General features: G+C 39.2%; 1 protein-coding gene across 1 annotated transcript in view; it reads right to left on the reverse strand.

The window, feature by feature from the left end:
- The window catches only part of LOC140522713 (putative olfactory receptor 2I1), a 31,932-nt gene extending 19,158 nt beyond the window's left edge, over window positions 1-12,774 (reverse strand). Inside the window, exon 1 of the mRNA XM_072638019.1 lies at window positions 12,676-12,774. Within this exon, the coding sequence (XP_072494120.1) occupies window positions 12,676-12,774 (99 nt within the window). The remainder of the gene's footprint in view (window positions 1-12,675) is intronic.
- Window positions 12,775-13,059: the final 285 nt, after the last annotated feature.

Raw genomic sequence — 13,059 nt, forward strand, 5'->3', positions numbered from 1 at the left:
GTTTCCACTGAGAAGAGGTGGAAAAATGAGATAGCTCGTGTCTCACTCCTCAATTCCAAGCTATTCCTTGGGGGACCTCATGAGAGCTTGGTGCTTTCAAGAGCCCTCACCTTTACCTGACTCGAGACCATTCACGTGAGAACCGAGCTTACACCCCAACATATATGGAGAAGTGATTCAAATTTATGACTACAAGTCATTTGTCAATTGATAAGTCGTCAAAGGATATGAGCAGGCAGTTTTCAGAAGAAATGAAAACTGTCTACAATCATATGAAAAAAAGCTCTAAATCACTATTTATTGGAGAAATGCAAATTAAAACAACTCTGAGGTACCACATCACACCTATTAGATTGACTAATGTAACAGAAAATGAAAATGATAAAATTTAGAGGTGTGGGAATACTGAAATACTAATGCATTGCTGGTGGAATTCTGAACTGATCCCACCACTCCGGGGAGCACTCATAACCCAAAGGGCTATAAAACTGTGCAAGAACATTGTACACAGTAGCTGTAACATTGTTCGATGATCAACTTTTGTAGACTTAGCTCTTCTCAGCAAGGCAATGACCTAAGACAATTCAAATACTAAGGATGAAAAATGCCATCTACATCCAGAGAAAGAACAATGGATCTGAATGCAGATCCATTATTGTCTATTTTTTCTTTCTTGTGGTTGTTTCCTTTAGTTATGATTCTTCTTTACAACATGATTAATGTGGACATGTTTAATATGATTGTACATTTATGTATAACCTGTATCATACTGCATAACCTCTTAGAGAAGAGGAAAGGGAGAAAGGAGGAAGAATTCAGAACTCAAAGTTGTATAAAAGTGAATGTTGAAAACTAAAAATAAATAAGATGTTAAAAAAATAAGAGAAAACCACAAACAAAAACAAGATAATAAGAGAAATGTCATTAATCAAGATAGTGTCTGGTTCAAGGTACCTGATTTTTATCAGTCATAAATAGGAGAATGCTTTTGCATGACTCTGATGAGGGCTGGAAGGGGGGATGTGAGACCCACACAAAGACCAGGGTACCAGGGACAGATTGTCTGGAGAAGAATTCACCAACTCAAGCTTTGTTGAGGTCAAGGTAAAGATTTATTACGTTTTTCAGCAGGCAAGAGTTCTTAGGGAATCTGAGATTTGAATGGGGTACAGGGAAAGTTTATGTAGGATATTCTATAAGAAACATGTGCCAAATATGCTAATTAGGTGTTTTAGGGTGGGATTAGGCATGGTTAAGGAGTAGTTAGTTCTTAAAGCAATATGAACTTTTGGTATCTACTGCACAGGTATTTTACCCAAAGTTCATTGGGAAATAGCCCAAGTAGGGGGCTACCTGGAGGTGTGGTTTTAGGCCTGAAATATCACTAAGTCAACTAGCACTCAGGGTTGGCCCAGAAATGCCAGGATGCTCTCATCAATGTCTTATTAGACAAATTAAACGTAAGGGAGTATGCATATGTCTAACGTAGGATACATATGATTGATCAGTGAGTAGTAAATGTTGTTACGACCCACCTACACATCCTGTTGAGCCAGTAAACAGTTGGTTCAAACTAATGAGTTCTATAGGTACAGCTGGCTTCTATAGCAGGAACGGAGATAACAGTTGTTGCTAGGGCAGGTTCTGTCCTTGGGCTGGGGGTAAACTGCCTGGAATAGTGTTTTGAGGATAGGAAGAAATGTGCTTTTAAAGAGAAACGTGATTTTAGAATTGGGGCCCAAGCACATGCACCCAAACACCCCATCAATTCCATATGCATAACATATATCAAAATGCTTGATTTCTCAATGAGAAGAGAGGGAAGGGAAGGAGGAACTCCAAATTTTTTTAAGCTGACTGTTAAAATGTGTTTTTACATGTAATTTACCCAGCAATACAACTACTGAATCTCTATCCCAAAGAAGTCAAAGAAAAAAGGAAAAGAACCTATATGAACAAAAAGTATTTATTTATAGCAGCTCATTTCATGATAATAAACAATTGGAAAGTAAGGGGATGCCCACCAATTGGGGAACTGCCAAGTTATAGTATATGATTATGATGTATATATAACTGATGTATATAACTGTGCTATAAAAATGATAAACAAGATGGTTTCAGAAAAATCCTGGGAAGACTTCTATCAACTGATGCAAAGCAAAGTGAGCAGAAACAGGAATATTGAAATACTGATCAACTGTGGAAGAATTAGATTCTCTGATCAATAAAATCATCAAAGACAATTCCAAAAGATTTATGATGAAAAATGGTATGCAACTGCAGAGAAAGAACTGAGGAAGTGAAGTAATGAATGAAGAATATTTATTTCACTTTCTTTTCCTTTTCCTTTTCCTTTTCTTTTCTTTCTGTAACATGACTAATTTGGATGCATATTTTGCACTATTTCACATGTATAATTAATATCACATTACTTGCCTTCTCAATAGGTGAGGAAGGGTTGGGAAGGAGAGACAGAATTCAGAATGCTAATTGTTTTGGAAATGATTGTGAAAAATAACTAGATACTAAAGTTAAAAATAAGGGTGTTAGACAAAAATGAATATTAAAATAAAGACTCATAAATAAAAGAAAAAAGGTTAATGACAAGATGGGGAGGCAAGAAAAATGGAATATCAGCTAGCAGGGAAAAGTAGGAAGTGATCATGTTATGAAGGACTTTAAAAGTCAAACAAGATTTTGTATTTGATCCTGTAGGTAATAGGAAGCCACCATGCAAAGTATTATTTCCATGATAAATACCAAATGAATAGTCTAGAGAGTAACTGATAAATGAAATCATAAATAAGAGAAAATTATTGAATTGGGAAACATCACAGAGGAGGTAAAACTTAAGATGAAATTTGAAGACAGAACTTATCAATTTATTTAGAAAGGTGAAAAGGTAGGGGAGGAAATTCTCAGGGAAGGACAACAGGTGTGGAGAAATCAGTGATTGCATTGATGGCAGGAATTTAAACAAAGGGATTAAGGCAGAGGTCAACATTTTCACAGGTTCTACCTGGGCTTTTTTGGGTCAAATTGATTTGAAAGGTAACAAAGGGCATTACTAGAGTTTGAAAAAGAATTTTGCCCACCAACTTCCCTAAAACTACCATTTGTAAATTTTGATAAGCAGAATTCTCAGGATACAGACTAAATGACTGGGAAATATGAGGAGACTTAAAAGCAATTTTCTAACCCTAAATAATATAGGAAACTGAGAAACATGGAGGTCAAATCCAGTAAGAGAAAACTCAGTTCTAAGGCTGCACTTAATCTCAGCCTAAGGACTTCTGCTGACTTCCCCTAACTACCTGACCAGGTATGACTAAAATTGCCTGAATTTATTTGAGTCTCCCTTCTGCAGAATACAAGCTGTCTGACAGCTACAGTCAAGCAGAGGGTAGAAGAGAACAGAAGATCTAAAGAGGCTAAATAATCAAATACCAGAAGATGGTAGTAGAAAGCCGCTATAAGGAGGCAAAGAATGGACATGGTAACGGAGATGCTGCCATAGTAGGCAGATCTCAACTCTGTACAGACAGCAACTTAGTCAATGACCTTACCAGAGGACATTAGTGGCTCATATATAAATGTCAATAAACATGTATTAAACATCTAATACCAGGTACTGCACCCTTCTTTCTTATCATTTATTTTCCATGCTTAAATATTTCCTTAAATATCTTTTACTTTGAACTCTGTTCTCTGTTCTATTAGAAGAAACCAGTCAGAGTTCATTAAGCTGAACCCACAAGGTGCTTTTAAACCTAGGGAAGTTTTCTGGGGTCCCATGCATGAGAAGAGCTCCAGGTATTATACAGGCAAAGCCACAAAGGAGGAGATGATCAGTCTATTTAAAGAACAAGGAATAGGAGCAGATGGATTGTGTTAAGACTGATAGTCATTTAATATCATTTTTGGACTTTAATAAAGGCCAGAGCCTGGATTAATTGATCAGAAGAAGAGCCTGGACCTAACAGCCTCTTTGTACTTTGAAGTAAACTCATAGAACACCTCTTGCAAGGCCACATGGGGCTAATGTTAGAGCATTCTTTATGAGACCCTTAATCCAAGACACTATCTGGAATAATGGGATTTTTTCCATATCTTAATATTTTCAATTGAAGCTTTATCAAATCTTTTATCTTAATGAACTTACAACATATTCAGTTATGAAAATTCCTTTCTCATGGTATAGTTAAACATATATAGAGACCATAAATCTGAGAGACGCAGAAATCCTTCAATTTTCCTAAAACAGATTTAAGCCTGGTCATCCTTATATTAGACAGTCAGAAGTTTCCTTCTGGATCCATGATCATGTGTCTGGTAGCTTTAAGGGAACAAACAATATGAATTTAGCCTGTTTGCCTCTTTTAACCAAACTTTCAAGTCATCATGGTGCTGTGACAGATGTGAAGAACTGGTGGACTAGGAGAGAACAGCTCCCCACCTCACCAACACCAAAGACCCAAACAAAAGTCAGATGAGGTCTTTTTGGGTTTTCCCCACAGTTACCCTGGAGCTAGCTCATTAAGTGTGGGGGAGGGGTGGTCTGGATCCTGGATGCTCCTCCGCTGTCTGCACTAGAGTTTTCCTGATTCCACTGTTGAGGTGGGGCTATCTGGGACAGCTCTGATCCTGCACTGGTCTCCTTTAGCCACACCAAGAGGAACCTGCCTTAGCAATCTTTCTAGCCTCATGGACTGAGAATCTGTTTACCCCTTCTGCTGCTCCCAACGTTTCAGGATTTTTTCCAGGGAGATATTCTCTGGGCTCATCAAGATCAACAATGGGAGAGATATAGCAATTACTAATCACTCTGCTGTCTTGGCTCCTGGAACTGGAAGTACAAATGATAACATTCTTATGATCAGAGTAATTTTTACAAACTAAGCCATATTTTGTGCTGTAGTAAGAAGTCATTTGAAATGCTCCTATACTCTGATAATAAGCAACAAAGTATAAACACCAGATACCAGAGCAGGAGGCACAGCCACTATAATATTAGTAGTAGACAGTTCAATAATACTGACCTCTAAAATTGACCTTAGGCACCATTTGGTCCATTCACCCTCCCATATACACACAATTTATAGATGAGAAAACTCAGACCAAGAGAGGGGCAGTAATTTGGCCAAAGACACACAGCTGAAAAGTAGCAAAACCATGACAGGAACTTGTTTCAAGATTTCTAAATGAAGAGTGTGAGACTAAAAGATCTCAAAAGCTCCAATTCTATCATTCTATGATTTTTTTATCCTATTACTTGCTTGTGTGTTTCCTTTTTGTGGACTTTTGTTATATAGCTGGGCCATTTCTTGACTGCTCCTCAGGAGAGGGAAAATGGAGAAGATGCTGATCAGAAGTGAAAATTAGAAAAAAATGATTACTTATTGCCCATCCTACAGTAGATCACTGTCTGTGAAGTTAGATTATTTGAGTTCATAATCCATCTCTGATCTTTACCATCTTTGTAACCCTGGAGAACTCAATTAACCTTCATGGCCCTCAGTTTCCTCCTCTATAAAAGGAAGAAGTTTGGCTAGATGGCTTTTGAAATTCTTTCCAGCTCCTCAGACAAGTCTAGTTGTTGCTGCTGCTGCTCCTTCATTCTCAAAGAGGTCCAGTAACATTATGAGGGTGATACCTTCATTTGTCCATAAATTGAATTTGAGTGAGTCAGCCTCATTCTTTCCTCAAGTGCCATTGAAATCCAGTGGCAAGACAACAGTCAAAATGACTGATAATGGCCCAGGATGCAATGGATGACCTTGGCCTTTCTAAATTAAGGTCCTTCCCAAGCCCCAGTTTGTCTGAGGCAATGCCCAATGACTAGAGGCTAAAATTTTGGAATCTAATGAAGTGTGATACTTTTATTATCAACATCTTGTATCTCAGAATCATAAAATGTTAAGGCTGGAAGGACCCCTAAAGATCATCTGGTCCAAGCTTTAAAATCAGAAGTGTTGTGCAAATACATTCGATTTACATCTTGGATTTAAGTAGTTTTACAACCTTGGACAATTCCCTTCAATAACCAGGACCTCAGTTTCCTCATATGTAAGGTAAGCTTAGGCTAGATGTCTTGTAAGTTTATTTTCAGCTCTAAATTTCTATGAAACTCTTTATTTCATAGGTGAGGAAAGTGAGAATGTGATCATATGACTCAGAGTGCCAAAACTAGAATTCAGGCTTTACAATTGTAAATGCTCATGCACAATCCACTATACCACAGCCAATTTCTAGTCTTTGACCTGAGTTCAACCACATAAATAAAAGATCACAAGATTCAAAACTGGAAAAACCTCAAAGACTACTAAGCATACTGTTCTCTTCATTTTACAGATGAAGAAACTGAGGCCCATAGGGGGGAAATGAGTTACTCAAAATCACACAGGTGGTAAGTAGCAAAATCAGGAATCAAACGCAGATTTTATGACTGCAGACCCAGGGTTCACTCCTCTGCACCACAACTGCCTCAAGATAAACTTTTACATAGTACCACTAGCTACATTTGTTTTTTGCTCTAAGCTTTCCAGAGCACTTACAGATATCCTATCTTACTTTAGCCTCATAACAATCGTATATTACAAAGAAATTCATAGTCCCATTTTACAGATAAGGAAACTGACCCAGGGTATAATTTGCTAGTCCAGTGCTCCTTCCTTACAACATACTACTTCTACTTTATACATGCCACATTCACGCTGCTGTCCCCCATTTTTTTCCAGAAAGGAACTTTTGAAACATGTGTAGAATTTCTTTACAATGATAAATGCAGGATGTTCACATTGTGTGTTTTGTTGTGATATAATTCTGATTTTTGAAAAAAGGCTTACACTGCTGGAATTATTTCCAGTTTATAGAGCTAGATTTTATAATGAATATTCCCATTAAAAAATTACCAGAAAAATTGCCCAATGAATTCAATTAGGAAACTTGGAATTAACTTAAATTTTAAAATATCAATAGTTTTACAATCAAACCAAGATAGACATAACACATGTCTCTGTGTTGTGCAACTTACCTTGATTTCACACTTGTGAAAGATCTGAAAAGCAAATGTTGCAAAAATGTTTTGTTCCCAAACTTTGACCATTATCTCCAATTTTTGCTCCTTCAAAGCAGTATAGGAAGTGCTACATTTGGAGCCAAAAGAACAAGCTATAGAGTTGGTAGAGAGGTTGGTCATTTGCTTAAAGCTTTTATTTTACAGGTTAAGACACTGAGACCTAGGGAGGCAAAATGAATTGACCAAGATCAAATAGGTCATGAGGTAGTAGCGGCAGAACTTTTTTTATTATGCATTTATTTATTTATTTAACTTTTAACATTCATTTTGACAAAATTTTGGGTTCCAAATTTTCTCCCCTTTTGTCCCCTCCCCCCACCCCAAAACACTGAGCGTTCTAATTGCCCTTGTCTGCCAATCTGCCCTCTCTTCTCTCATCCCTCTCTGCCCTTGTCTCCATCCTATACCCCTTTACCTGTATTTCTTATTTCCTAGTGGCAAGAGCAGTATTCGACAGTTGTTCCTAAAACTTTGAGTTCCAACTTCTCTTCATCCCTCCCTCCCCACCCCTTCCCTTTGGGAAGGCAAGCAATTCAATATAGGCCAAATCTGTGTAGTTTTGCAAATGACTTCAATAATAGTAGTGTTCTGTAAGAACTAATTATATTTCCCTCCATCCTATCCTGTCCCCCATTACTTCTGTTCTCTCTTTTGATCCTGTCCCTCCCCATGAGTCTTGATCTCAAATTACTCCCTCCTCCCCATGCCCTCACTTCCATCATCCCCCCCACCCTGCTTATCTCCTTATCCCCCACTTTCCTGTATTGTAAGACAGGTTTTCATACCAAAATGAGTGTGCATTTTATTCCTTCCTTTAGTCGAATGTGATGAGAGTAAACTTCATGTTTTTCTCTCACCTCCCCTCTTTTTTCCTCCACTAAAAAGTCTTTTGCTTGCCTCTTTTATGAGAGATAATTTGCCCCATTCCATTTCTCCCTTTCTCCTCCCAATATATTTCTCTCTCACTGCTTGATTTCATTTTTTTAAGATATGATCCCATCCTCTTCAATTCACTGTGTGCACTCTGTCTCTATGTGTGTGTGTGTGTGCGTGTGCATGTGTGTGTGTGTAATCCCACCTAGTACCCAGATACTGAATAGTTTCAAGAGTTACAAATATTGTCTTTCCATGTAGGAATGTAAACAGTTCAACTTTAGTGAAGTCCCTTATGACTTCTCTTTGCTGTTTACCTTTAAATGCTTCTCTTCATTCTTGTGTTTGAAAGTCAAATTTTCTTTTCAACTCTTGTCTTTTCATCAAGAATGCTTGAAAGTCCCCAATTTCATTGAAAGACCAATTTTTCCCCTGAAGTATTATACTCAGTTTTGCTGGGTAGGCGATTCTTGGTTTTAGTCCTAATTCCTTTGACTTCTAGAATATCCTGTTCCACGCCCTTCAATCCCTTAATGTAGAAGCTGCTAGATCTTGTGTTATCCTGATTGTATTTCCACAATACTTGAATTGTTTCTTTCTAGCTGCTTGCAATATTTTCTCCTTGACCTGGGAACTCTGGAATTTGGCCACAATGCTTCTAGGAGTTTCTCTTTTTGGATCTCTTTCAGGTGGTGATCTGTGGATTCCTTGAATACTTATTTTGCCCTCTGGTTCTAGAATTGCAGGGGAGTTTTCCTTGATAATTTCATGAAAGATGATGTCTAGGCTCTTTTTTTGATCCTAGCTTTCAGGTAGGCCCATAATTTTTAAATTGTCTCTCCTGGATCTATTCTCTAAGTCAGTTGTTTTTCCAATGAGATATTTCACATTATCTTCCATTTTTTCATTCTTTTGGTTTTGTTTTGTGATTTCTTGGTTTCTCATAAAGTCATTAGCCTCCATCTGTTCCATTCTAATTTTGAAAGAATTATTTTCTTCAGTGAGCTTTTGAACCTCCTTTTCCATTTGACTAATTCTGCTTTTGAAAGCAGTCTTCCCCTCATTGGCGTTTTGAACCTCTTTTGCCAATTGAGTTAGCCTATTTTTCAAGGTGTTACTTTCTTCAACATTTTTTGGGGTCTCCTTTAGTAGGGTGTTTACTTGTTTTTCATGCTTTGCTTGCATGTCACTCATTTCTCTTCCCAGTTTTTCCTTCACCTCTCTAACTTGATTTTCAAAATCCTTTTTGAGCTCTTCCATGGCCTGAGCCCATCGAGTGGGCTGGGATACAGAAGCCTTGACTTCTGTGTCTTTGCCTGATGGTAAGCATTGTTCTTTCTCATCAGAAAGGAAGGGAGGAAATGCCTGTTCACCAAGAAAGTAACCTTCTATAGTCTTATTTGTTTTTCCCTTTTCTGGGCATTTTTCCAGCCAGTGACTTGAGTTCTGAGTGTCCTCTCCACCCCCACCTCACCTCCAGATCTGCCCAGCCCGCGCTTGGGGTCTGAGATTCAAATGCTGCTTCCCAGCCTCAGGGCTTTGGGTGGGGGCAGGGCTGCTATTCAATGTGAGATGAAGTTCAGGTGCTCAGGTAGGGGCAGGGCCACCTCACGGGCTCAGTTCCCTCAGGGGGTTTATGCAGAGACCTTCAACAATGGATCCAGGCTCCTGCCTGCTTGGGGAGCCCTGGTCTGGTCCTGCCTCTGCTGCTGCCTGCCGAGGGGGCCTGAGTTATGGGGGTACCCCACTCCCCTCTCGACCTGCCAAAGAGACCCTCGCACCCACCCTTGTCACCTGTGGGTGGGGAACCCGCGTGGCCGCTGGAGATCCCATCCCTGAAGCCTGCTCGGATCCGCTCTTTTCAGCACTGCGCAACCGAGGCAGGGTTGGGCTGTGTTCCAGGTCCAGGGCACGAGGGATCTTTTGCGAGAGGTTTTCAGGCTCTCTGGAGCAGAAATCTGCTCCACTCCATTGTTCTGTGGCTTCTGCTGCTCCAGAATTCGCCAGTGGTTCTTTTTTTACAGATATTTTATGGGCAGTGGGTTTGGAGGTATTGTATGTGCGTCTTTCTACTCCGCTATCTTGGCTCCATCCCCCAAGAACTTTTTTTAATATTTATTTTATTTATTTTTAGTTTTCAACATTCACTTCCACAAGATTTTGAGTTCCAGATTTGCCCCACCATCTCCAACTTCCTATCCCAAGACAGCCTGCAGTCTGATATAGGCTCTACATATACATTCATATCAAACTTATTTTCACATTAGTCACATTGTAAATGGGAGAAACCATAAGAAAGAAAGGAACAAAAAAAGAGCAAATAGTATGATTTGATCTGTATTCAGATTTCATGGTACCTTTTCTGGTTGTGGAGAGCATTTTCCATCATGAGTCTTTTGGAGCCATCTTAGCTCCTTGCATTGCTGAGAGTAGATAAGTCTATCAAAGTTAGTCATCATACAATACTGCTGTCACTATGCTCAGTGTTCTCCTGGCTTTACCCACTTCAGTCAGCATCAATTCATGCAACTCTTGCCAGGTTTATCTGAAGTCAAACTGTTCATCATTTCTTATGGGACAATAGTGATGCAGATAGAAACAGTGCCCTTATAGTTAAAAATATTATTAAAGATTGACTGTGAAAGTCTCCCCTTACCACAAAACTTCCCTTTAATCTGGGGGGGACTATAAAATTCCTTGTCCCCACCCCTCATCCTGGGGAATGAGATTTCTTTATCTCCCTTATCTTGTGTCATTCGTAGTCTTCGCTCTGTCTTTATCTTGCAAGACTCCTTTATCTTCCAAGACTTACTCTAAATCTCCGGCCGGCCATAAGGCAACCCTAAAATCATCCTATATGATCTGGTCTTTTTCCTATATCACTGCCTTTGTTTAGCTCCTTGTCAATTCTCAGGCCCACTGCTCTTGCATCAATAAAGCTCCAAATGGCTACAGAGAAGATCTAAGTGAATTCATTCACATTTTGAACTACTTCTCCCATCTGTCTCTTCAACAATATTATGCTATTGCATTCATATAACACAACTTATTCAGCCATTCCTCAGTTAATGGTATAAGGAATGACTGAATTCTGTTTCCACAGAAATGATATGAAACAAAATTTGAAGACATACCTATGACAAAATCCATGGGGGATATTGGCCCCCTGTTAATCAGTATATCTAAAAAGAGTCCTCTTCTTTTGTTCCGAGAAGGCCTTTTTCCTGTGTATCAAAAATGGTTGGACCAGCTATGCTTCACCAGGGATGGGACCCATTGACCCGGACACTGACTTAGAAAATAGAACTTTTTCTCAAGGATGTCCTGGGCCCAAACTTCAACTCAGAGGTCTTGACAATTCTCTTAGCAATTGAGAAAATTCCTTTCTTAGGTTATGGAGATCATAGCACCTGGTGAAAACAAACTGGGAGGAGACAAAAAGTATATTTTTTGGCTTGGCAGTTCCTTTATTAAATAAAATATAAAGAAAATGAGAGATGTAAGCAAGAGTGTACACCCATGTGGGGGTGGCATTTAGGTGTTTTCAGATAGACTATGAACCTTGAAATGCTGACCAATAGGATGCAGGGAGGGAAATTTGAACCAGGATGGGTGATAAAAGTGTTTTGTGATTGTGTTTGTTAGAGATGAACTTGACACACAAAAAAGATATCAAGAAAAATTTATTAAATATGGAGTTCACAGGAAGGAAGGCCTTCTACGTTCCTTTCCAAGAAGGAAAGGGTAGTTTCCAGATGGCCACCAGAAGGACTACAACCAGGTCAGGATGAGGCAGGACCTTTATGCAATTCTGAACTTTGGATTTTCTGTGATACCGTCCCCTGGCCATGTGACTTTGTGTTCCCCCTGATAGGCTTTTCCTCAAACAACTTACTGAGCATGCTCAGAAGTTTTATCACCTTCACCTCACTGTACTAGGTCACACCCCACCATCAAAGTGTGGAAATACAACTTACTTCTTGTTTTCCCACATCTTGAAGTGAACTTGTGCCCACTAAGTTACCGTTTTTCACAAGGTATTAAAGGCCAGGTCACATGCTGTGGAATAAAAATCTTTTATTTCTTAATTCACTAATGTCTAGGCAGAATTCTTGGTAAGATAATTATTTCCCACAATGGGCTTCCCTTCAATGTCCCTTCAAAGGGACAGTGCCAAAACAAACGGGCCACCTGTCAAGTATCTCATAACTCCCCTCTTTCCCCGATTCTTTTGCTTACTTTATTCTTTTCATCTGAAATGCTTTTCCCATATATGTGGCACTTAATATCTCTCCCATCATTTAAGATGCAACTCAGAAGCCACTGGTCCTCCATGAGTCCTTCCTTGATTTCCCTAGTCATATATTATCATTCCTTCCTCAAGTATTTTGACTCTCAGGAGGAAACACTTTCCATCTCTTCGATGCTTTGGAAATGCTTTGCTTTTATATCCTATGTTCTGGGTACATCTACTAAATTATAAACTACCTTGAATTAGCTACACAGGCTATTCATAATTTGCATCAACTGATTATTAACCTTGAGGCAGATATTATTCACTTTACATTTCCTTCCTCTACCTTCTTGCCATTTCAGTAGCAGATCTGGGTCTCCAGGGGCATGGTTGATGTGACTTTAATTTCCTTCTTCATTTGAGAACCTGAGTTAGATGGCCAGGAGTTAACTTGCTACTAATTTCCTCTATCCTCCTTTTTTGGTAATACCTCCTGCTCCACACCACTTGGTTGCACCACCTTCTGGTTGAGGTGAATAGATAGACTGGAGTCCAAACAGTTGTCAGTCAACTGGTTTGAAGTTTCCATCCTGGGAGGCTGGGAGGAACACCTGAATTTTTACAAGGACCTTGCTTTCAGTGCTCATCTGTTGGTCACTTTCTTGATCCCATCATCATTCTGGGCAGGGATTTCTATTGGCTCTTGCCCTTTGGATTGTAAATTCACCTAGATACCAAGAAAAAAGGAGTAGATATGTTAACAATTCATGACTTCCTTCTTGCCATCATTGAGAGCCAGTTAACATTGGAGGTGGCCCACAATGGAAAAATATTGTTCCGGGGATATTCCCAAAACAATTGAGCCTACTGGCAA

Source organism: Notamacropus eugenii, chromosome 2 (assembly GCF_028372415.1).
Source record: "Notamacropus eugenii isolate mMacEug1 chromosome 2, mMacEug1.pri_v2, whole genome shotgun sequence".
NCBI lineage: Eukaryota > Metazoa > Chordata > Mammalia > Diprotodontia > Macropodidae > Notamacropus > Notamacropus eugenii.